Here is a 25,733-nt window from a genome sequence, read left to right on the forward strand (position 1 = left end):
CACACACACACACACACACACACACAGAGAGAGAGAAAGAGAGAGAGAGAGAGAGAGAGAGACAGAGAGACAGAGACAGAGACAGAGAAAGAGAGAGAGAGTGTTGGTCACATGTTCAGCTTCCCAGGTAGACTAATGGAAGAAGAAAATATCTGGGATACATTGGGAGAAAAGTAAACTTTCACAGATCCAAAAAGAACATTTTAGAACTAGATATTGAGCAAGCAGAGAGGAAACTCAAATGATCTGGTTGAACTGATGAAAGAAAGGTATCTTTCCTTGGACACAGAAATTTTATTTATAACAATCAAAATGTTAAAGATACACACAAGGGCTAGCTAAAGGCTCAGAATGTAAAGGCATGTGCTGTGAAGTCTGATGACCTGACCTGAGTTCAATCTCAGAAACCCACATGGTAGAGGAGAGAGAAAACCAACTCCCAAAATTTGTCCTCTGACTTTCACACATGCTTTGTGACACGTGAGCACATCTACCATCCCCAGCTATTAAATAAATAAGAGTAACAATAAAAACCTTATTATATGCACAAAACAATGATAGATACATTTGTGCTGTGAGATAATCCTTCTGTATGCTGTGAAAATGTATTGCTCCTATTGATTAAATAATAAAGCTGATTTGGCCTATAGCCAGGCAGAATAAATCTAGGCAGAAAAGCCAAGTGGAGATACAGGGAGAAGAGTGGAGTTGAGAGAGATGTGAGCCAGTTGCTGAAGACACAAGACATGCTAGAGAACAGGTAAAGCCATGAGCCTTGTGGCAAATGAAGACTAATAGAAATAGGTTATTTAAATATAAGAGCTAGTTAGCAATAAGTCTGAGCTATAGGCCAAATATTTTGCAATTAACATTAAAACTCTGGGTGATTATTTAAAAGTGGTTGTGGGATGGGGCGGGACAGAGAAACCTCCTCTTACACATTTCTGTCAACTGAATGTAATAAGGCAGGAGTCTTGAGAATTAAAATAGTCAACATACAGAATAGAAGTCAGACGCCACTAACAATAAAATAGTATAGGTTTGTGGATGTTTACAGAAACAGACAAAATAAGAAGACCCATGATACACTCACTTTAGGGTTAAAAAAAAATCAAAGGCAAACTTGGGGGAGAAAATAAACTTTTCTTTAAAACATGACATAGGAAAAAATGCCACAAGTATATGTGCTAAAGGTGATAGAAGTTGGTCACGTCTACAAAGACAGCACTGAGTTTGGGGTGACTTCATTGCTGTTTTCATAATTTTTTTTTAAACCAAAAACTGAACATTAGTTTAGGACAGGAAGACTGGTACAAAAATACCCTCTATTGGCTTTCCCAACCTAGGAGCTTCTCGGCATGCTTGATACACCCCCAAAAGAATCCAAGATGACCCATTTCCCACCATGAAAACAGAACAAGGGCCAGGCTTCAGCCCTCAGCCTCCTCCCCCACAGCTCACAAGAAGCACAAAGCACCTGTCTGCAGCTGCTGAGGACAGAGGCCCAGGCCCAGGATCACCCCTCTCACTGGGGGCAGCCTCATTTCCTCTGAGATAAATCATGCAGAGGACTGGAAGGCCCCACAAATCCCTCCAGCAAACATGCAAGTCAAACAGCACCATTTACCCTGTAAGGGCCTCTTCAGGTTTACAAGGCGTGGGAGGAACCAGGCAACAAAACCAGCCTTGTCCAGTGAGGCTGACCTTTGCCTTCAGGCCCAGAGCGGAGCAAGCCTGTGGCTATCCCATGTCACCTGCTTCCCCTGTTGGTAGCTTTCCCTCATCCTGGGCAGTGTCTGGGAGGGTGAGAAAGCCAGCTGAGTAGAACAAGGAACACATCAGCTCACAGACTCCACTGCCCCTCCCTCTGGCAGACTAGCCTTCTCTCTTGGTGGGGTACTTTGTTGAAATCACAGTCAGACTAGTCTGATCTGAAAGCAAAGGCAACACACCCACAAAGGCCACAGCTATCTGGAAATAAAAGGAAGCAAGTAATGGCACAGTGGAGGAAGAGGCCTTGCCACAGCATATGTGGTGTAAGCAAGGAAGAGAGGAGAGAGAATGGACGGGGATAATGTGTGTGAAGATTGTAGGTCTTCAACACACTGAAAGACAGGAAACGTTATGCCCCCCAGGGAGCATTGTCATCATCATCATCATCATCAGTTTTGACAGGGGGTCTCATTACATTGCCCAGGCTGGCTTAGAGCTCACAATCGTCCTGCCTCAGTCTCCCAAGTGCTGAGATTATAGTCATGGGCCATCATGCGCAGTAAAGACTTCTTTAAATAAAATTTGCCCAATGGTTTTAAGGTTTGGCCACTTGTTCTTTTCTTTTTTTTAAAAAAAACAAAACATTTATTTATTTATTTATTTTTATTGAAAAAATTTCTGCCTCCTCCCTGCCTCCCATTTCCCTCTCCCTCCCCCCAACCCATTCCCCCACCCTCTCCAGTCTGAAGAGCAGTCAGGGTTCCCTGCCCTGTGGGAAGTCCAAGGTCCTCCCCCCTCCATCCAGGTCCAGGAAGGTGAGCATCCAAACAGGCTACACATGTTATTTTCATGCAGAATAATGAGAAAGGGCTAGGCCACATTGTACTTTTTATTTATTGATTGATGGACGGCTAGGTTGTTTCTACTTCTGGGCTGCTCTGAGCAATGCTACTACAATCCTTTGTCCCCTAGTTCTGGGTGAATACATACTTTCAGTTCTGGAATGACTGGCTCACCTGGTCATTAACGTTCAAATTTCTCACAGGGTTACACCATTTTATACCACCAGCAACATCCGTGGGTCCTCTTTACTCCCCACCCTCTACGAAGCCATTTTAACTCAGAGTGAACAAATTTGGAATAAAAGTAGTTGTTTGTTTTGTACCACGCACAGCAGAGAGTGACAGCTTTAAGCCTGGTGCCATTCCACCTCACCACAATCACGAGAACAAGTGGGCCACACTGAAATAGCCCCATTTTCAACCTCAGCATCGCAATGGGAGTTTGCTGGACTGAGGTGCAGCCGTAAGCTCAGATGGCAGAGTGCTTACCTAGCATTCTTGAGGCCCTGGGTTTGATTCCTGACACTGAAACGTGTAGTGGTAGCAAATGCCTGTAACCTTAGCACTTGGGAAGTAGATGCAGAAGGATCAGAAGTTCAACACCATTGGGATATATGAGATCCCATTTCAAACACACACAGAGACAGACAGACACAGGCTCATATACACACATACCCCTCCTGAATCCAGAAGGGGCAGGGAGAGGACTGTCCTGTTGCAGCAGTTTTTCTCCTGCAGGGGGAGGTAGTGGGTCCTCAGTCAGGCCCTGCTGCTCTGACCTGCACTTACTTTCCCTCCCAGGAACTTTATCCATTCCAGGACTCACTGATCCCACAGGAAAGCTATAACCTCTCCACACAGTTAAGCTGGATCACACAAGACCAAGTCCTCAAGGAGGAGGCTCACAGCAAAGCCTCTGACAGCCTCGAATCCACCTCACAGTTCCTTGAACTGAGCCATTTCACAGAAGAGCTGAATGAAAACAATGAACCCAGGGGAGCACATTTTCAATAGGACACAGTGGGTAGTGGAAATTCTGAAAACAGCATCCGGATCAGTCAGTGGGAGGCCAGGCTAATCAACTACAGTGCTTTCCCCAAACTCAACCTTTCCTACGAAGGGGAATTTGTCCTACGAGAGTAAAGCACACAATCCACTCAGCAAGGAGACAGTGTGAGGTGACTTACATGTGAATAGCTCTCCAGACACACAGACAAACCTGAAACACAGTAGGTGGAAGTTACCTCTGTGCAGTAAAAAGAAACAAACTTTTATTTATAAAGCGTCTCTATAGTTTCACTCCTTTGCTATTTCTTACAAAACACATTAATTAAGTCCACAAAAATAAAAAATTACAGAATCAGAGACAAAGCCATGTCCCTTTTACTTCTGATCACCTGAACCCTGCAGTCATTCGGTGAGGCAGAAGACAGAAGGCTGCACATGGGGGCACGGAGAAGGACTCGAACCTGCTGGGGCTGAAAACTGTTGGGCAGGGGCACAAGGACCCAGAAAGAGCAAGAGGAGCATGGTGTGGGGAGGGTGGCTACAGAGGGATTGGGAGTTGGGGACCCACAGGGGGACTGATAGAGTAAATGACCAGGAGGGGCAGTACACAGTGGCTCTAGCCTATCATCCCAGCACCCCGGAGACCAAAATAAGAGAAGAGCATGCTCTTGGGGAGCCTGGGCTGTGTTTAAAATAAAAACAAACCATCAAGCTAACTAGAACTGGGCTCCAGTCAATTACTTCTCACTGCTGCTTTAACAGGGAGTTATAGAGATGGACAGGAGGGAAGCAGAAGGAACCCAGGCTGGGAGTGGACGTGCCTTTGGGACTCACAGCTTTCACTAAGCAGACACAGAAGCAGCTGTGGATGAGGAGGCGCTGAGGGGGTCTAAGTTAAGCATAAGTCCATGGGAAGCTTCATGGAATAGTATATAAAAACACTACCTTTTTTATATAAAGATTTATTTATTCATTTTATATGCATGAGTATTTCACTTGCATGTATGTCTGTGAACCACTTGTGTGGCTGTGCTGTACTGCGTTGCCCAGCCTGGTGATTTCCTGCTCAGCTTTGAGGGTCACAGGCTTCAAACAATCTCAGTCCTTATCTGTCTGTCTCTCTTCTCCCCACTCTCTGTCTGTCTGTCTCTCTCTCTTCTCCCTACTCTGTCTGTCTGTCTGTCACTCTCTCCTTTCTACCTGTCTCTGTCTTACTATCTCTTTCTGTCTCTGTGTGTCTGTCACTGTCTATGTCTGTCTGTTTTTCTGTTTCTGTCTGTCTCTCTGTGTCAGTGTGTCTGTGTGTGTGTGTGTGTGTGTGTCTTTGCATGGCCCAGTGTGTGTGACAGTACTCAGATATTGCTAACATCCTTTCTACTGTGAGAGCCTGGGAAGGATGATATCTCCATATCCCTACACACATTTAGCACTCAAATCTTGGTTTGTTTGGGAGGTTGGGCTGCAGCACAGGTGAACCTGGACCTCACTGTAGAGCCCAGGATGGCCAACCTTCTACTTAGGTTGGGATTAGAAAGATATGAGACACTATAGCTGGCAGATTTTCCCTTGCTATACGTTTAAATAATATTTTCCCCCATCAAAAAAAAGAAGGAAAAATAAACGACTGGTACTGGAGGCTAGAGAAAAAGTGTAAACCACTTGGTAAGGCAGAAACCAAGGCGAGAAAGAAATAGAGGAGCTATGTCAAAAGAAAGAAGAACTAAGCTTGAGGAACCAACAATTGCCAGCATGGGCTACAACACAGAGAGCAGAGGAAAGGAAGAGGGAAGAAAAAGGAACAGGGAACAGAAGCCAGGTAATGACAGTGGCGAGTCCTGAAAACACCAGCTTAGGAGTGACCAAGAACAGAAGAGCAGCAGGAATAAGCCAGAACTTAGTCAAAACTCAGCCAACAGGATTTAAGAACATAGCAAGGATTCTCTCATAGTCCATCAAAAATGGAAAGACCATAAGAATCAGATAGACCCAAGCCTAGGGGCATCCCATAAAACAGCTGAACTGTAACCTTCAACAGGATCAAGGTCATGAAAGTTAAGGAAGGCCTTAAGAATGAAGGGAGAGCAGACAGAAAAAGAAGGCTACTGTGTAGTATTTCCTACTGAACTGGGTCCCTTACTAAGAAAATACATTGTTAAAAGGACCAGAGTGCTGAGGCAGGAGGAATGGGAGATAAGAAATGGTGAGGGAAGAGTGTTAGAGATGACTAGAGTGTGTTATTGACATGGACAAAACTGGCAAAAGAAAAACCAACATGCTGTACAATAAATGCGTGCTTTAAAAAAACTCCTGTTGCTGGCAGAGCTGGTGGGATCTGATGCTCAGATGGCGATGCTGAGTCGATACTGACATAGAACAGAATATCCTTGTTTATAAGAAACACACATTGGTGTGTTTGAGGTAAGAGACAGCGTTCACACCGGTAAATACAAACTGGGCAGGGGTTCACTCTAGCACTCTTGCAAACATTTTAGATTTAGAATAGCTTCTTAATAATTATTTTTAAGAATCATAAATGAGCAGAAAGTCCACTTATGAGGACATCATACTAGATGAACAAGTAAGTTAGGACTAAGCACACCAGCTCTCTCAGGAGAACCCCAAGACTCTGCTCTCTATCCCTTAGGAACTAAAACTGATATGTGGGGAAATTCCTCCCTTGAAGGCTCAGTTCTCCCACCCAGTCAGTGCATTCAGTCTGTCAAAGCCCTTCCCACATCCCTGGTCATCCAGTCAGCTCCAGTACAGGAGAACTGCCCAGCACCTCTCACAGAAAGAGAGCTGACAAGTTGCTACTCAGGCTTCTGTGGTGTGAACTAAGAGCTTGGGGAAAGGAAGAGAACACATTGGGATACAGGAAGAAAGGAGAAGGTGCCATGCCACCCAAAAGAATGACAAAGAAAAGCACTCCTTTGTTGTTTTCATGGAGGCTCTTCTAGCAACCTGCTTTCCGCCTGTGAGATCACAAAACCCCTGCAAACCAAATGACACACACACTCCCCCAATGGCCCGCTGTACCCCAAGTTGCATGCCTCAGAGATCACCCTACTTGACAGCACCTGAGATGCTTATGACAGGGAAGCGTGTGATAATGTGAGTAGTCTGTCTTCCTCATAGGAGACAGCTTCTAGCAGAGCGAGACAGTTCATCTGTCAATATTCCGAGTTCTCAAAAGAGACAGAGATGCTTGTTAATGGTCACAGAAATGAACAACTGGGTGGAAAGTATTTGGATGGTAGGATAGGTGGGTGGATGAATGAATGGATGGAGGAACAGGTAGGTACACAGATGGGCAGGGAGGTCTTTGGCTGGCCCCTGACTCTGTAGGCTTACCTGCTGCTGCTGGGCCCGGAGATCGCCTATCTCCTTCTGGTCCTCCTCCCTGAGTCGCTTCATGTCCTCCCAGGACTGCTGCAGGAGGTTCCGCTCGCGAAGCAGCTTCCCGTTCTCCCGTCTCAGCATGTCCACATCATCCTTCAGCTGAGTCTGGTCACTCAGGAGCCGGCTGTGGAGGGTGCTGAAACCCCACAGACACATTTAGTCCAGACCAATTTCTCCCCCCATACCTCATCTCCAGAAACCACTAGCCCCAGGTGCCCAAAGAGATTAAGACAATGGCCATTGGTGTCAGGTCAGCACTCAGAGGGAGGCCAAACCTAGATAACAAGTAAACTCAAAAACAAAACAAAACAAAATCTCAATCCCAATTCTGAAAGCCCAAAAGGGATACAAATATCTCCAAGGAAATGAGACAGCCCCAACCTGTGCCTATATGTCCTGGGACCTAGGGCAACACGGCAGGTAGATGGCAAATACCCTCTGAAGGAGGTCAGGAGCCCTGAGGAGAGAACGCCCAATCTGTCTGTCCCATGAGAATAGGCTGTAGTAAGGCCACCAGTCAGAGATCAGGAAGGCTTCAGGTGCCTGACCCCGCCTTGTGTTTTAAATCATTTTTTTTTCAAATCTATCAGCTTCTAAGGCTGATAAGAATGCTGGGAGGGGCTAACAGTCTCTTTCATACTTAGCAAAACTGAATTCAAGAGACACATGCCCTCTCACAGAAGGCAGGCTGCTTGTGAGCACCAGAGCCCCGGACCCTGTCTAGACACTGAGAAGGGCAGAAGGTGGCTACTCCACAGGTACTGGGGCCCTTCCCAGCACAACACTCACTGATAGAAGTCTGTCTCCTTGGCCACCTCCTCGCACCTCTTCAAGGCGTTGGTGTGCTGGTTCTGTAAACTCTGCAGGTCCGACATGGCCCGCACACACTGGATCTTAAGCCTCTCATAATCAGGATTCAGCCTGTGGTAGGGCCTGGCCCCAGGAGCAAAGAACCCCATGAACACAAGCCTCAAGGAGTCCATGAATTTAGGCTATGTCCTAGACTATCGCAGCCCAGTGGGTGCCAGGTTCTGGCTCCTATGCACTGTGGTCTCCTGGTGTTTACTAAACTTGCAATCCTGGTTTCAGGCAACAGAGTCACGGTGTCCACACGGAGGAAGCCCTGGCTTCGTGAGCTCCCTCGGAAGGCCTGGGGAATAAGGCCTTCTGCGAATTTCCCAGAGTCTATGCCAGAGGTCTGGACCCACCAGAAAGTAGAATAATATTTCTCCTGTCTTCAGCACAGGGCTTCTCAATCCTGGTGCCTATTACTACATGGATTCCCAGAGCACACAATCAGCATTTTCAGAAGGAGACCCTACATCAAGATGGCTTTAAAGACTCCCCAGGGGATTCCACTGTGATGCTAAGGTGAGCATATGGGCCAAGAGCGGTGCTGCTTAAAGTGATGCTGCAAGGCCTCAGCACTGGTATCACATGAAAACTGAGAGACAGGCAAATAGTCAGGCCCCACCCCAGAAACCTGACTCCCAGGATCTGGAGGGCAAGAAGGGAACCCTGCATCCTGCAATTCAATAGGCTCTCTAGGGAATGCTGGTACTGGTTCCATACAGAGGGCTAAGCAAACACTTCTGCAAAAGGGACTAAAACTCCCAAAATTTCTTCAAAACAAAAGACACCAGGTAAAATGTACCTTTATAAGATGCCTATATGTTAAGAACATGGAATGGATTTACAAACCACAGAAAGTTCCAGCCAACAATGTAGCAGGGTGGGGTCTTCGGGGAGACAGTATATGTGTATGTGTGTGCATGCCCGTGAGCACACAGCACACACACAAGTACAATGGGATGCAGCAGAATGAGGATACAGGGGAAAGTTTGTTGTCTCAGCACTGACGGCACAAGGACCAGGCAGCAGCAGTTAAGAACCCCAGGTCTTCCATAACCCACTAACTAGCACCCAGTGACCAGGCCCCTCCAACTGTTACCAGAAGCACCTTCACACAATCTCCTGTGAGGCAAGCACCAAGGCCAAGGGGGCTGGCCTAGCTCCTCTACCTCAGACTCAAACCACAGTAGCTACCGATTCTCAGGGTTTCCTCAAATGTATAATGGGAACATAGAGATACACACCTAAATCCCTCTTGGTGTGACTTAGGTCATAGGCTCCTATTTTCACTTGGAGAAAATATAAGACACCAGAGAAAGAGAGACAGAAACAGAGATAGAGACAATGAGTGAGAACCCTGCCCCCACCTGGGCTTAAGGTTCTGCAACTGGCTAGCATCCGGAGGACACCAGGCTTGAATAAGAGGACACCTTGGAGGTGAAGCCTCCAGAAACCATGGGGCTAAGGAAAAGTGGCTCAAGGTGACACAGTGTGTCGGGTCAGCTGTTCACTGGGGAGTTGGGACAATGACTACCTCTTGTCAAAGGTGGCTCCATGGGTGGCGAAGGCCAGGCGCTTGCGTAGCTCGTTCCTCTCACGGGTCATCAGCCGTAGCTGAATGGAGAGGTTCTCCACCTTGTCACTGATCTGCTGCTCAGTAAGGAGGGGTGGCGGGGACGGTGCCTTCCCAGTAGTCCCTGTGGATAGGTAAGCACAGAGAACATACACTCGGGCCCACTCCCAGCACTGTTCTGAAATCATGGCTTGTTCAGCTATTCATGAGGCAGTGATGAGCCGGGGGCCTTCCCAACACCCACTGCAAGGCACCAAGTGGGACCAGGCTCTGCCAGCTGCTGCAGGAACACCCACTCCTACAAAGTAGGTCTATCTCAGTCTCTTGCCACAAGTTCACACCAGGGACTAGACTATGAGGTCTTGTCCAAGGACTCTGAGCATACCCACTCTCTCCCCAGTCTGGAGTTCACATCTCTAGGATGGAATTGTTTGGGGCACTAATCCTTGCCTGCCCTGGACATGTGGGCATGCCCACTCTCACCCAGTTCTGGACACAGCAGGTGACAAAAGAGGCAGGGCAGACTACCCTGGACCTCAAGCAGAGGCCTGAGAAAGGGCACGCACTTGGAGCAAAGTGAATACTCCATCCAAGGAGCAGGGTAGCTGTCCCAAGACTGGGACCCACAAGTCATATCCCCATCTTCTTTCCCATGGCTAGACAAGCAACTCAGTCCCTACTGCAGATCCACTGCCTCTGGACCTGCCCAAGCCAGGCCAGGCAAGCAGAGGATGCTGTCGGTTCACAGCCGATGTGATGCAGGTAAACCCTGAAGCATCCATGTTTAACCCAGACCATGCTCTCATCACATGTCCCCAGGACCACAGGCATACATGTTTTACATTTTTATGAAAGGTAACAGACACTGCTGCCTCTGACCAGATCCAAATAGATCTCTAAGAATCCAAAGACAAAATACTTCTTAAGAATTAAACCATGGGGCTGGAGAGATGGCTCAGTGGTTAAGAGCATTGCCTGCTCTTCCAAAGGTCCTGAGTTCAATTCCCGGCAACCACATGGTGGCTCACAACCATCTGTGATGGGGTCTGGTGCCCTCTTCTGGCCTGCAGACATACACACAGACAGAATATTGTATGCATAATAAATAAATAAATAATAATAATAAAAAAAGAATTAAACCATGGTCCTTTTATAATTAGCCCCGCCAATATGTCCATCTGACACCTCACCTAACACTTAGAGATGGGGGTGGGGGTCAGAGGAGCTCATAGCACCATCTCATTTTGTAGATGTCATCAGAAAGGCTGACATCCTGGGGGCATGGCACTTGTCTCCCCAGTGGACCCAGACATGCAAAGAGCATGACATTCACCTTCAATTTATGAGGCCCTGCCCAACCTCTTCAGATCCTTGCTGTCTGATGGTTCATAGAAACCAATGTCAATTAAATGAAAAGTGAGCCTTGTACCTTCCAGCGGCTTCAGATAAGACAGGGAGGTCCATGTAGTTGAAGAACTGAATTTGCCATGGGATGGGGTGGGAAGCCTCAAGCTATTATTACCCCAGCATTTGTCAGCATCCCACGAGAAAGTAACCCAACCCCTGAACCTAATACTCCTAAAACATATTCATCCTGATTGACTATGAATTTGAGTGGATCTGAAGTAAACTAAGAGACATGCCTCTAGATAGGTCTGGAAGAGCATTTCCAGGGAGGATTAGCTGAGCAGAGAATACCTGCCCCACCCCAGTGGACTGTAGCTCAGAGACAAAGAGATGTGGAGGTGGGGAGCAGAGCTGCTGTGGTGGCCTGCCTGCCTTTGATTCTTACTGGTACTACATCACCCTATCAGAACTCAGCTTCTTTGGCCTTCCAACATGAACTAAAGGCCAGTGGCTATCCAGGACTCCCCCGGGCCTTCAGCCAGTTCAGGGCTACTAAGGCATCCATCCATCTTTGTGAATGGAGCAGCATCTGGTCTCAGGGACTCGGTGGGAGGACCGGAGCCAACTGGCCACCCAGACACAACAGTGAGGGCTGACATCTAGGGTATACAGCTAAGGTGTTCAATTCTGTACCACGCCCCCATCCTCATCTCATTAGTCCCCCAAACTGCTCAATGACAACCACAAACCAGACAGTAACATATGAGCCCCCACAGACTCAGCTCTGAGCTGAGATCCAGGTCTCCACTACTACACTTTCCAATGGGACTGGACTCCTCTCATCTCTCCACTCCACTCTCACCTCTACCATCTTCTCCATCACCCATAACAAACACACAAACACACAGGGAACATAACAGGCCAAGGTCAACCAGATCTGGGACCCGTGTGAGCAGAAGCCTCTCTGACTTAGCTCTCATAACTACAGCAATTCCTAACAGAGCCCTCAAGACAAATCCTAAGTTGTGAAAAGCCAGGACGATCTAAAACAAACTAAGTTATGTGGGAAATCCTCTCAATTGCCACTCAAGTGAAAACAGTTTTCAGGGACTGGGAAGACAACTCAGTCATATACTACCTTCTTAACAAATACGAGGACCTGAGTTTGACTCTCCATAAGCCTTATGAAATTGCCAAACACAGTAGCATACTTTGGTAATACCAGTGCTGAGGAAGCTGAGGCAGGAGGATTCCTGGGGCTAGCTGGCCAGATGGTCTAGACTGACAAGCTCCAGGCCAGCACACGCCTTTAATCCCAGCACTCGGGAGGCAGAGGCAGGCGGATCTCTGTGAGTTCGAGACCAGCCTGGTCTACAGAGCTAGTGCCAGGACAGGCTCCAAAGCCACAGAGAAACCCTGTCTCGAAAAACCAAAAAAAAAAACAAAACAAAAACAAAAACAAAACAGACAAAACATGGGCTTATATGTAGTTCAGTTGGGAGAGTACTAGCCTAGCACACAGGGAGCCCTGCATTCAGTCCCCACACTAGCATACACTGGGTATGCTGCTGTACACCTGTAAGCCCTAGCACTAATGAAGTGGAGACAAGAGGGTAAGATGTTCAAGGATATTTTTTGTCTCCAAGGTGAGTTCACAACCAGCCTGGGACACATGAGACACTTGTAGGGGTTAGTGTTTACTGTCAGCTTGACAAAAACTGGAATCACATGGGAAGAGGGAACCTCAACTGAAGACTTGTCTTGATCAGATTGGCCTCTGTCATGTCTGTGGGGAAATCAATTATTGATTGATGGAGAAGGGCCCAGCCCACTGTTGAGAGACTATTCCTTAGGCAGGTATGAAAAAGCCAGCTAGCAGCAAAGGGGCAAGCACTATGTAGCATTCCTCCAGGCCCTTGTCTCTGCGCCTGCTTGAGTTCGTGTCTGACTTCCCTCAGTGACTGAAGGTTACCCAGAAGTGCGAGTCCAGTACAACCTTTCCTCCCCAGGTTCCTTTTGGTCCTGGTGTTTATCACAGCAGCAGAGAGCAACCTAGGATAACGCTGTCTCAGAAACAAAATCGAAAGCCTCTGCCTCCAATCCTCACCTTCCGATGCCTTCTCTGTTGGACACAACTTGCTTTTTTCCACTGTTTCATCTTGAGGAGATGAAGCAGAAATGTGGACAGGATCCCTCTACTCTAAGGACCTTGTTTTTACCTTTCCTAAGGTCTACAAATGAAGACAAATAGAAGTGGGTATCCACTTGTCCTTACAGGCACCCCCACCCTGCTGTACCTATGGCGTGCTCTGCCTCTCACTGGACAACACTGAGGCAACAGGAACTGTCTAACTACAGGTGGTGAGCCTTGCTCACCCAAGCACGGTGGGCTAACTACAGGTGGTGAGCCCTAACCTAGTTTCCAATGGCCATATGCTCAGGAATCTGCACCCCTGCTGAGTAACCAAGCATGTTAGCACAGGGTCCAGGCCACAGGTGTAGGGACAAACTAGTGACTCTGTTGCCCTCAATGAGAGGGCATCTTCCTTGCCCAAGGCCTCTGGGGAAAGTGCCTTTGATCACATTAAGGGACTGGTTGTCTACTTGATCTCAATTGTCCCCTGTAACATCTCAGATGGAAACCCCTGATCACAGATAGCTACAGAATCAATTATATAAGACTCGTGTAATTGAGGAACTAGAAATTGCACTTCATTTTAAGGCATTTAAATGTGAATAGCCACCTGGTAGTAACTCCATTATTGGCCCTCACAGCCCTGGGTGCTGTCGGGTCTGGCTATGAAGGCTAAACTGCTGTTGTAGGCAGCTTGCCATGTGCCGGAGGGGTAGAGCCCCAGCCTCGTGGACCCAGTCTGATCATAGCCGTGCCTGTTATATGAGGTCACACATTTCCTTACTGCTTAAGGGAGTGGGTGTGGAGAAGAAGAGGAAGAAAAGCAAACCTTGGTTCCTGTGAGTTTGAGAGGATTGACCACAGAAACACAACCAGCTCTTGTGTGAAAGAACTGGGCACAGCCAGTGCAGGCTGAGCTTGCAATGGGACATACATCAAAGATTTATTCTCAGACTGCTCATGATTCTCAAGAAGCATCTGAGGACACTGCTGATCCTCAGCACAAGGGCTAACTTGCCTTCAAGTTCAGCCCATTGAGCTAGGCATGATGCCTGTAATCCCTGTTCAGAAAGAATTTGTAACTGGCCCATGCGACAGAGAGACCTCGCCAGGAAAACACAAACCCCATCTTCCTGCTCATGCGCAAATGCCGACATAAGCAGCAAATGCTTCAAGAGGCAGAGCCTCTCTCTGGAGCCCCTGTGAAATCATACATGCTCCTAGGACAGGTGGCACCACCAGTCCAGAGTGACAGTGTGAGTGTGTCTACTATATCCACTAGATGAGACGGGCGGCAGGACACAGGGAACAGAAGCTTCACCTCACCGGTCCTGTTCCCGAAGAGCCACACCCGTAGTCAGACTGGTGTGTCCTTCTTGAGCTCTAGATGCCATGAGAGCTAAAAATGTGCTCGTTTCAGATATGAAGTCCTGATCCAGGAAAAGGAGAATGTGAACCTTACTTATAAATACAGCGTTTTACAGATGAGCAACTTGAGGGCACAGTGGAACAAGACACGTCGTGAGCCTGCTGTGGTCAGTGTCCTCAGCAATCATATACACACAGAAAGAGGCAGAGAGAGGAGCTGTGGGGATGATGGGGTGATCCATAAAGAACTCTAACGTGAGAATTGCTGTCCTGAACCTTTGAGAGCACATGGCCTTGCCAAATCTCTGATTTTGGACTTCTGACCCCCAGAACTGTGAGACACGTTCCCGTGGCCAACGTCCCAGGCTGTGAGACATCACTAAGGTAACCCAGGAACACACACGCAGCTCATTCTTGGCACCTGCTTGCCTCTGATCACACTGGCCCCCCATGCTCTAAGAAGGTTTTTTAGTCTCCTACCCTGAGATCCAGCTGCCAAGGTAGCACTACCTGCCCTACACATACTTCACGCCTGGTATGAAGCGTTCAGAAAGTGGGCAGTCCAGTGGGATGTCAACCCTAGCTGGATGGGAAATTAAGTCATGCGGCTCCCCTCGGAGGGTGCCAAGTTTCCCATCTCTCTGTAGCAGGAACGCACAATGACTGGACCAAATGACCTCTGTGAGCTTTCACAGGGCAAAGGTCACACACAGAAGCGTGGGAAGGCTAGAAAGTCACCTGGCCTTCCTGCCAGCACAAGTCCAGAGAGCGGAGACAGGGCTGGTTTCATTCTCCTAGGCTCAGGGAAACATCCATTTCAGCATGGAGTAGCTACTTTGCCAGGGCAACACACTGCCCCTGTTGCAGAAGACAAGCATGAGGGGTCAATCTCAAAAGGAAGCTTTCGGGGGACTGACCAGATTCCCAGAGTAGGTACTCCATGGGTGATAAAGTAAAGAAACACGCTTCCCCCACCCACCTCTAACACCAAAGCCTGACTTTTGTTGATCAGAGAAAATGAGAATGTCATCAACCTCACATGTAATCAGATGGCAGAACCGATGTCCCGTGCCATGGAAACCCCACCCCTGTCCCCAACTTACCCACACTGCTGAGGGAGCTGCTGCTCTCCGAGTCTGAGGGCATGATGGACAGGACACTGTAGGTGGAGCCTGGGGACACAAAGGGAGACCAATATGTTACTACCCAGAAGGGCCACTAGTCCACAGCCCAAGCTCTCTCACATCATTTCGCTGTACCAAGGCTGGGAACCTGGATTCCAGGTCCACAGGGAGGTGTGGTAGGCAGTATCTGGACTTGGCTCGTTTTGTTCACCTTTCTTTTTCACACACCCCGCTGCTCTAGATCTGATCAATGGGTAGAGGAAGTCCAGTCTGCCAGCTGCCTCCTGTCCCACATGACCACCTGAGTTTCAATCCCCAGAATGCATCGTGGAAGAAAGAAGCATCTCCACCAAGCTGTCCTCTGACCTACACACACAAGCATTCTCTCTCTCTCTCTCTCTCTCTCTCTCTCTCTCTCTCTCTCACACACACACACACACACACACACACACTAATAACAATAATAATTATTAGTAAAAACATGGCCATAGAGATGGCTCAAAAGGTAAGGGTGCTTGCCACCAACCCTGATGACCTGAGTCAATCCCCAGGTCCTATACTGGTATTTCATTTGTATTTTAATAAACAAAGCTAGCTTGAAGATCAGAGAGTAAAACAGCCCCACTTATAGACCAGGCAGTGGTAACACACACCTCTAATCTCAGTAGCCACACTAGTTTGCCAGGCAGTAGGGGTGCATACCTTTAATCACGGCAATAGGGAAGAATATAAGAAAGGAGGAGACAGCTCTCAGACAGTCTCATTCTCAGATTCCTGGAGGCAAGGTCACCATTTCCGGCTGAGGTAGAGGTAAGGGCCAGTGCTGGCTGTTTTGCTTTTCTGACCTTCAGACTGATCCCCAATATCTGTCTCTTGGTTTTTTTTTTTCTTTAAAGATTTGTTTGTTTGTTTATGTATACAGTGTTCTGCCTGCATGTATGCTGCAGGCCAGAAGAGGGCACCAGATCTCATTGTTGATGGTTGCTGGGACTTGAACTCAGGACCTCTGGAAGAGCAGCCAGTGCTCTTAACCTCTGAGCCATCATCTCTCCAACACCTGTCCCTAGGTTATTAGATGTGCTACGAGGTCCCACATGGTGAAAGAAAAAAAAATGCCCTCCCCAAACACACAGAATAAATGTAATATGATTTTTTAATAATAAAGAATCAACTCAAAAACTTATGAACAATTATAATGTCACCAGACAGTGAGTAGCACATTTTGTTTGGTGCCCACACACACCATGAGAGAGGACAGGAGCACCGGGAGTGAGTAGGAAAATGTCATTAATTTACTGTGTGCATACCACCATCAAAACCAAAAAAATACTTAGTTTCAAATAATGCCAGGTGCAACCTGCCAACCTCAGGAACCAGCCTACTACGGACTCAAATACTGGGTGGGCAGCACTCAGTATGCTAAGAAAAGCACCTGGCCTGCTGGATCCTGATTCCAGCCTGTGTAAAGAAGAGGTTCGGTCCCACATAAGGCCCCTTGCATCAGTGACATTTCAAACTAAGAAGTAAAAAATAAGTGTATATTTGGCTCTCTAAAGTCAAAACTGATACGAAATTAAAGGCAAAACAATTCCACTGGGAGAATACACTGTGGGGGTGTTGGGGGGTTGCAGAAAAGAATGCCAGGCAGAGGTGGCAAAGACAGGTATGAGGAGGAATGTTTTGTTCCCAGAACCAGGTGGGTGAGCACAGGTAGGATTCTGCTGTAAGGGCTCTGAACAAGCCTTAAGGCTCTGATGTGAGAAAGTTGCTGAGAATTACCCAGAGGCAAAAGGGGACAGATTCAGAAATTTCTCTTCCCTTCTTCCACCTCTTTTCCTAGGTCCCCAAGACCAATGTTATCATAGATGGAAAAAAGTAGAGACAGAAAAAGATGCAGTAGTAAAGGGGGCATAAACAGGGAAGGGAAATGGGGAGGGACACTTGGGCAGCAGGCATAGTGAGGAAACCTCCAGAGGACCAAAGAGCATCTCAGAGGACAGAGGAGACTGAGTAGGGGATGAGGCCCGCCTATGAAGATGAGAGGCATCAAATACAAAGGCCTGGAAAGGAGCTAGCTGGCCTGCTTGTCAGACATCAGACAAGGAGATGAAGAGGGAGGGAAAACAGGACAACATATATATGCTGAGGGTGGAAAGAACAAGCCAGTGGCCAGCAATGACCAGTGGCCTCATCACTGCATTTTCTAGGACCTGGAGGAGTCTGGAGTTGAGCAGGAAGGAGTGGGTAGGTGTCTGGTCTTCTAAAAGGACCTAAGAGGTTGAAATGTGTCCTCTGGCATCGCCACAGCAGCTGGTGACGTTGTCTGCAGAGAGAAGGCAGCAGGGGGACCGAGTGCTCTCCTGGCATGACTGTCACAGGGCCATCTGTACATCATTTGCGGGACACTAGAACCAAAAATATTCCACCTATCTCGGAAATTCCACGACCCAGCTGAAAATGAAGAAGCCATGTTCAGGCTCCCATATTTCAAGCCCATCTACCCTAGTAACCCTAGCCTAGAACAACTGACTAAAGCTGACCTTGAACTCCCAAAAGCTGACCTTGAACTCCCAGAAGCTGACCTTGAACTCCCAGTCCTCAGGACTGCTCCCAAGTGCACAACCACACCCTGTCTATGCAGTGCTGGGGACTGAAGCCAGAGTTCTTGTGCATACTGGGGCAACTGAGCTGTACTCCCAGCTCTACAACAGGGTTTTGCTGTGCATTTTGAATCTGTGCACTTCTGCATTAGAAAAAAGTACATTGCAAATTTTTCTTACTTTCTTTTTATTTTTAGTTGGAATATTGATTACACATATTTATGGTGTGCAATGTGATATTTCAACACACACAGAGACATGTTACATATTGATCATCAACATTGCAGGGGATGTCCTTCACCTCTCATAGTTCCCATTTCTTTTTTATATAATTTTTCTATTTTGAGATTATAATAAAATCACATCATTCCCCTCTCCTTTCCTCCCATCAAACTCTCCCATGTTCCCTCATACACCTTGCTCTCAATTCAAGGTTTCTTTTTCTTTACTTGTTACATATGTGTGTTTGTGTGTGTATACTGCACAAATAAAACTTGCTCCGTCAATATGTGATGTGGGAGTAAGTGATGTAGGAGTGTCATATATCAATCTGTTGATTTCATTGGTTAAGCAATAAAGAAATTGCATGGCTGCCCCTGATAGGTTAAAACATAGGTGGAAGGAGTAAACAGAATAGGATGCTGGGAGGAAGAGGAAGTGAGGTCAGACTCTGCTCTGCTCCCCAACAGAACCGACAGCTCTGCTCTCTGGAGCAGAGACACCATGCTCCGCTCTCCCAGGTAGACTCAGCAGCTCTGCTCTCTGGAGCAGAGACTCCAGGCTCCACTCTCCCAGGCACCTCCAACCAAGGATGGACTTAGGCTAGAATCTTCCTGGTAAGCGTACCTTGGGGTGCTTACACACATTATTACAAATGGGCTAATCCAGGTGCGAGAGTTAGCCGAGAAAAGGCTAGATAGATATAATGGGCAAGCAGTGTTTAAAAGAATACAGTTTGTGTGTTGTTATTTTAAGCATAAGCTAGCAGGCAGCTGGGGTGCTGGGGACACAGCCCCGCGGCTCCTATTGCAACAAATATGTTACTGATATGTAAATTTTAAATCCTCTCCTTTACTGTATGGTATCCTTGATGTCAGACACAACCAGGACATCCATAGATAGCTGCAAAGAACAAGACTCTAACAACCATGCTCTGATTCAAAACTAAGGAGCCATCTTTTTAGATTCTGTCTTTTTTCCTCTATGGGGACCAGGAAGGCTAGCCGGCCACTATATGGTAGATTGTTTGGAAATGATACCTCCTTGGGAAAGCCAGCACAAATAAATGCACCCAGTCACACCCTCATAAATCTATGTTCAACTCAATCCAGCCTGGAGTTTCAGCTTGTGCTCTAAAGTCACCACTGCCAGAATGCAACACTTGCTTCCTTCTCTTACGTGCATCCACAGTGTCCCATCTTCCAGTAAAGCAGTTCCCATCCCGCAAACACACACACACATCGCCTCCTCCCCACGGCAAATTTCCACTGCTAATTACGGTTGGCAGATGCCCTTCGTCCTCCCTAGCTGGGGGAGTACATTTCACATTTCTGCAAACAATACATTCTGTTCCTCTTCCCTGCCCCCAAAGTCCTGACTAGGCTGTGTGGCCTGCCTGGGGCAGAGTGACTTCTTTATTTGCATCTCTGGGCATCATCCCGACCCCTCATCACAGACAGCTGGCAGGGCTTCTTGCCCTGGCAAGGCTGGTGGGTGTGAGGAGTAACTGATAAAGACTAAACAGGGCACTGTTTTAACAACGTCCTCAGAGCCTTGGATATCATAAGAGGAAAGGACCCGAAGATGACACTGTCTGAATAGTGTTTTGTCTTTATAACTATTGTCTTCAAGGCCCTGTCAACAGAAGGCAGGGAAGTTAGTCCCCTCCCCCGAACTGGTCAGCTACACAGTGTCCTTTCAAAGCTGATAACTTCCTGAGGAGTAATTGTCAGGTGTCATTTCCCTCTGGGGTTTCATAATCAAACCTGAAGATCACCAGGAGTCCCACCTCAGTCCAGCATACTTAGATGTCCCTGTCTAGCTCCTCCATCTGCAGTAGCCATAAGAATGTGACAATTGTTTGAGGCCCGGAAGGGACTGCCAAAGCTACCTGCACTGTAACGCACCCTAAAAAGCGTCTGTGGAGGGGGAACACTCACTACCCAGAAGCCCAGGCCACTGAACACCACAGAATTAGCCCAGCTTTCCTCAACATTTGCGACCCAAGGGCCAGCCTGTGAGATCCTAAGCAACTTAAAGAAACCTAAATGGCACACATGGAAACATTCCCACAGAAGACAAGCTTCAGATGGATGTGTGAGCTTGAGAGTCATCTATGTAGGTTCTCTACCATAGGAGGAATTGCTTGGGGAGCTGGTTAAAGGGTAGATGAAGGTAGGACCTGAGATTGCATTGCTAGGAAGCGCCAGGACATGTGGCCACAGAGTAGTGGTGCAAGGACCAAGGGAAGAAGCTAAAAGAGAGACAGGAGTGGGCTGTAGATGGGAGCTTCCACAAATGCCCTGGGGGAAGTAGGTACCTCTGGGAGACAGCTGACCTAGGGACACTCTGGGACTGATCCTCCCTCCACAAGCATTATCTGTGTCCTTCAGAAGAGGTAGGGTCTGCTGATTCTGTTTACAGTGTGACTCAGTCCTACCAGGTCACCAAGACCAACTTCAAAAGAACTTCTGAAACTGGCGATAAGGGACCGCCCCACACTCCCAGGCCCCTTTCAGCAGCCTACCAGGGCCAGGGGGTCCCTTCACGCCCTCCCCCTCACTCACCTGGAACTGTAAAGGGCTGAGTGAAAAGGCTTTCACTGTGGAAACTCAAAACTGCTGAGTTAGCATACAGAGGTCCCTGATCACCAGGTATCCTGAGACAGCATGGTCCCAGACAGGCTAGCCCCTACCACTCCATCACAAGCCAATGGGCTTGGTACTCTCAGGCAGCTCTAAAGCCCCAAGACAGCAAGTATCAACAGCGGTGCCTGCCCCACCCTGCTGTCCTCCTACAGCTCATACCTGAAGAACTATAACCCACATGTCCAGTCATTCCCAGACCCACACAGGTCCCTGCAGAGCACTGGGTCAGATGAGAGGAAATAGGCTCAGAAGCTCCAGAGGTTACACACTTGCTAGGAGGGTTAATAAAATCTTTCCCATCTGAGCCTGTAGGCCAAAAGAGATAGTAGTGACTAGTACAGTGACCAGTCCCAGCACCCCTGGGTTTATCTCCCCAATCCACCCTTATCTCACCCTCAGGCTCTCTGTGGGTCCCTTGTGAAGGTCCTGTGAAGACCAATCCAATTACAGAGTGTCTGAAACAACACCTGACCTGGCCCCAAGCACAAGCTGCTGAGATTAGATTCTGGTAAACCAGCCTGCAGCAAGCCCTTCCTGCCTGACCCTTCTCATCTCCCACATCACCTAAATGGAAGACTGCTGGTGATTGAAATCACAGTCCATAAAGAGACTGCAGACTGTGTGGCACTCTCTGATAGTCAAGGATAGCAGCTAATGAGTCCTTAGCCTACTAAGTGCTAAGACTGTGCATGTGTGGGCTCACACTGCAGACCTGGCTTCAGCTAACACCCATAATGACCCTGAGGTGATCATTAGGTTCATTTTACAGAGGAGGAAATCAAGGCTGTCTCAATTACTCAAGGAGTTTAAGGGAGAGCTATTGGGGCAAACAGGATGCTTGTGCTACCCTTTGAATCAGAGCACTTGGGGCTCTGAGAAGGACACCCTAGAGAAGAGGTAACATCACCAACGCTCATTGGAGAGCCACTCTCTTCCTGTCTATGGAGATGAGGGAAGGGTGGGTAGTGAGAGCCACTGTTTACTGCTCAACTCCTGAGGTGCTGGATTAGGAAAACCTCTTGAAGAGCTGCATGGAGGGCAACCCCTGTTTTAGCTGTATAGCCTGAGACCCAACAACGGAGGTTGACAAAACTCAGGTATTTCAGAACTAGAGGGGTGACCATGAATGTACCACATGCAGACTAAGGCATGTCAGTCTAGAAGTCCTTGGGACTGGAGAGATGACTCAGTGATTAGGAGCACTGGCTATTCATTCAGGGGACCTGGATTCAATTCCCGGCATCCACTTGGCCACTCACAACTGTCTGTAACTCCAGTTCCAGGGGATCTGACACCTTCACACCAATGCACATAAAATAAATTTAAATTATTAAAAAAAAAAAGAAGAAGAAGTCCTGCCGATGAACCTGAGGGCGAAAGATGCTAACCATGTCTGTGCACAGAAAGCTGGAGATCCAGACCATGTCTGACTTGTCCTCAGTGTGCATCGCCCACCGGAACAACTGGATTTGTACATTAGGGTTTGCCACACAGAGGTGACACTATAGGGCTCCTGGCAAAGTTTGAGGGCAGGTGCCTTCAGCTTGACAAAACAGCTCAGTAATGGTGCTTCCTCCTTCCCTCTTTGGGCTCATCATAAGGGCTACTAATCTAATTTGCAAAAGTGGCAAGGTGTCCACTGCCGAGACAACCCAGACAATGGAGGACAATGGCACAGAGTAACGTGAGCACAGTTTGCTTGAAGCTCTATGCTGGAGATATTGAGTCTGGAAGATGGGACCTCAGGAAACTCAGAGGCCAGTTCTGTCTCTCTGCATGTGCTCTCCAATCTGGAAACCATACCATGACACAGGAGAGAAAACAAAGCCTGCAAAGCCAGACTGAATGGGAAGACATGCCCTTCACGTTTGCTAGGCTGGTGGGCGTGGGGCATTTGGTGCCTGTTTTACTGGGAAGAAAGGTCAGGTCAGATAGCCCCTTCTCCACCAGCAGAAGGTGTGTGGATAGCACAAGCAAGTGCCTGGGAACCTTAACTCCTTTCAGAGAGGCTGAGCTTTATGTGGTGGAAAGGGCCCTGGACCATCAACCAGAACCAAGTAGAGACAATCTTTAATACTGTCTTCCATCATGAAAACAAGCCTGACTTCCTGCTGTCACCATTGACTGGAATGGGTGGTATATTGGCATCCAATGGTACCAGAGGTACAAGGCAGGGTTTGGGGACTTGGCAAGACGAGGCTGAACCACAGTTATGCCTCAGGGGAGGGTAGGGGCAGGGTAGGCCAGGTATAGGAGTGGCTTGCAAAAAGTCAAGACCATTCTTCATTCATACATGATGTCTGCAGCCAACCTGATTTGGGCCAGACACTGGAAGACCTGACCACAGTACTGCCCTGCCCTGTACCATCAATGTGGATGGGGCAGGGAGTGACAGCCAAGTTCCTCTGGGCTCCAGACAGCACTATCAATGGTAAACCTGTCTTGAAATACACTCTCTTAGAACCCTAGAGTCACACAGGAAGGATGAAGATCTTTGAGAGGCCTCTGCCTTGGCCAGCTCCTGTACTCAGGCTGGGCTTGGTTCCCCCAAATCTCTAGCCTTCCTGTCCTACATACTCCACTGCTTCCCATCATCTCAGGATGTCAGGTGGCTGGGGATCAGCTCACAGTGTGTCCCACTGTGTGACCCTAAGTCAGCTGTTTGCACAGTCTGTGTTTCTTCCCTGGCTACTGAGAGTACTGAGTGATGAGAGGAGGAATAAGAGTACAGAGAAGCAGCCTCCTTTGAAGAGCTGGGCACCCAGTAAGAGCTCTAAAACCCTGTCTGGGTGGCCTCCGAGGAACTGCTTGCAAGGGAGCAGTGGGCATACTTCAGGGCCCGTGAACTGGCTATGGCAGACTGTCCCCAGCCTTTGTTCAGTTCCTGGAAGGGTCACTGGTAAAAAGCCCTTTTTATGAAGAATTTGTGTGACACCTACTCCATCCCCTCTCCATGTCTAAAGGAAAGCCTGCTCTGGTAGGCTAGGGTGGCATGACGGTTCCTCTCAATTGTCACTCTGCGCATGCCTGTGGGGGTTATTTGCATGGCACGAATTGAGGTGAGACCATTCACCCACTATGGGTAGTGCCATTCTCTATGCTGGGATCACGAACTGTATAAAAAGGAGAAAGCTGGAGATGGAGATGATCAAGACACATATTTAATAGTGAAAAGAGGAGGAGGAGGTGGAAGAGGAGAAGGAGCAGGAGGAAGATGCTCAATATACCTCAACACATACTAAAAAGAGTCAGAAGGCAAAAAAGTTTGCTTTGGGAACAGGGTAAATAATCCAGTTATAAAATGCTTCTATACTTGCATAAGGACCCAAGGTTGATCCCCAGAATCCAAGATTCAAGAAATAAGTTAGGTCTGATGTTATGCAATTGCATCCCAGTGCTAGGAAGACAGAGACATGTGTATCCCTGAGTTTAAATAAGAGTGGCGGGGCTGCGTCCCCAGCACCCCAGCCGCCTGGCTAGCTTATGCCCGAAATAACAACACACAAACTGTATTCATTTAAACACTGCTTGGCCCATTTCTATCTAGCCTCTTCTTGGCTAACTCTCACACCTGGACTAGCCCATTCCTAGTAATGTGTGTAAGCACCCCAAGGTGCGCTTACGGGGAAGATTCTAGCCTCCGTCCATCCTGGGTCGGAGCTTCATCGCATGTGTCTCTGGGAGAGCGAAGCATGGCCTCTGCTCCAGAGAGCAGAGCTGTCAAGTCTGAGCTCACTTCCTCTTCCTCCCAGCATCCTCTTCTGTTCACTCCTCCCACCTATGTTTTAACCTATCAGGGCAAGCAGTTTCTTTACTTAATTAACCAATGACCTTCATCATCCCTGGGGCTCAAGAGCCAGCCAGGCCAACCTACTCAGAGAACTTCAGGCCAGTGAGAGATTTCTCATAGGGATGTTTTCTTCTGGCCTACAAACACATACACACACACACACACACACCACTTTGAGTGGGTCATATGAGTCTCAGAGATGCTTTCCCAGAGAGGCAGTTATACAGGTGATTGATTTGCCTGCATTTTTCCCAGCAGGGAAAGGATGGGTTTATATTTAGAAAACCAAAAGGGAAATCTAAAAAGATCTGTCATGCCTTGTCTGAGCCTACATCTGGAAAAGAGCCCAGGGATCCTTAGTGATGTCCGCTGTGAGCAAGATGGAGAACTGAGTATCAGCCCTGGGTTTTTCCAGGCTGGCCCACCTCCATGAACTATTTTATGGTGTGTAGTACTTGGCAGGCTTACTATAACTGATTGCTAATTGGAATTAAATTCCAAAATCCAATCTGTTCTCCAAACCTTTTTGGTGAACTCTGTTTTATTTATGGGTGTGTACGTGTCTGAGTCTGTGTGAGTGTATGTGCACATGTGTGTGCAGGTGCCCACCAGGGACAGAAGAGAAAACTAGATCTCTGTAAAACTGGAGTTAGAGGTGTTTGTGAGACACCAGGCTAGGAGCTCACCTCTAGTCCTCATGATTGAGCATCAAGTGCTCTTAACCTCTGAGCCATCAATCCAACTCTCTGCAAGCCTTTTAAAAGACTGGGGTTAGAAAAGAGTCCTTCAGGAAAAATAAAATGGTACCCGTCTCTTCACACTGATTCATTTTGTAAAGTCCTGCCTGAAGACATAGTCTTCTGATCCCAGACATCCTCTCAGATGAAGTGACACCAAGTGAAACCATCGCCACTGCCAATTACCTAGCACCTGGCATGAATTCTCAAACAGTAGCCTTCAGAGGAAAGAGTTGGTTCCCAAAATTGCAGGGCACAATGACATGACCAGTCCTACAGAATCCACTTATCTTTCCTCTGCCACATTCAAAACAGGGGCAAGGAGCTTCCTGCTGAGAGCTGAGCAATGGGCTACCACACCCACATATTCACGCAGGGA

At 47.8% G+C, this 25,733-nt stretch overlaps 1 protein-coding gene across 5 annotated transcripts in view; it reads right to left on the reverse strand.

Moving 5' to 3' along the window:
- Positions 1-25,733, reverse strand: part of Dlg5 (discs large MAGUK scaffold protein 5) — a 115,941-nt gene that overhangs the window by 60,844 nt on the left and 29,364 nt on the right. For 4 of the 5 annotated variants that reach the window (XM_050127300.1, XM_050127298.1, XM_050127297.1 and 1 more), the window contains exons 2-5: positions 15,340-15,408; positions 9,349-9,511; positions 7,752-7,895; positions 6,915-7,098 (exon numbers count right to left, since the gene is read on the reverse strand). In XM_050127300.1, the coding sequence (XP_049983257.1) occupies positions 6,915-7,098; positions 7,752-7,895; positions 9,349-9,511; positions 15,340-15,408 (560 nt within the window). The remainder of the gene's footprint in view (positions 1-6,914; positions 7,099-7,751; positions 7,896-9,348; positions 9,512-15,339; positions 15,409-25,733) is intronic. The other variant, XM_050127299.1, reaches the window with a different exon arrangement.

The sequence above is a fragment of the Alexandromys fortis genome, unplaced genomic scaffold (genome assembly GCF_014885135.2).
Source record: "Alexandromys fortis isolate MF-2015 unplaced genomic scaffold, M_Fortis_MF-2015_v1.1 scaffold_277, whole genome shotgun sequence".
Classification (NCBI taxonomy): Eukaryota; Metazoa; Chordata; class Mammalia; order Rodentia; family Cricetidae; genus Alexandromys; species Alexandromys fortis.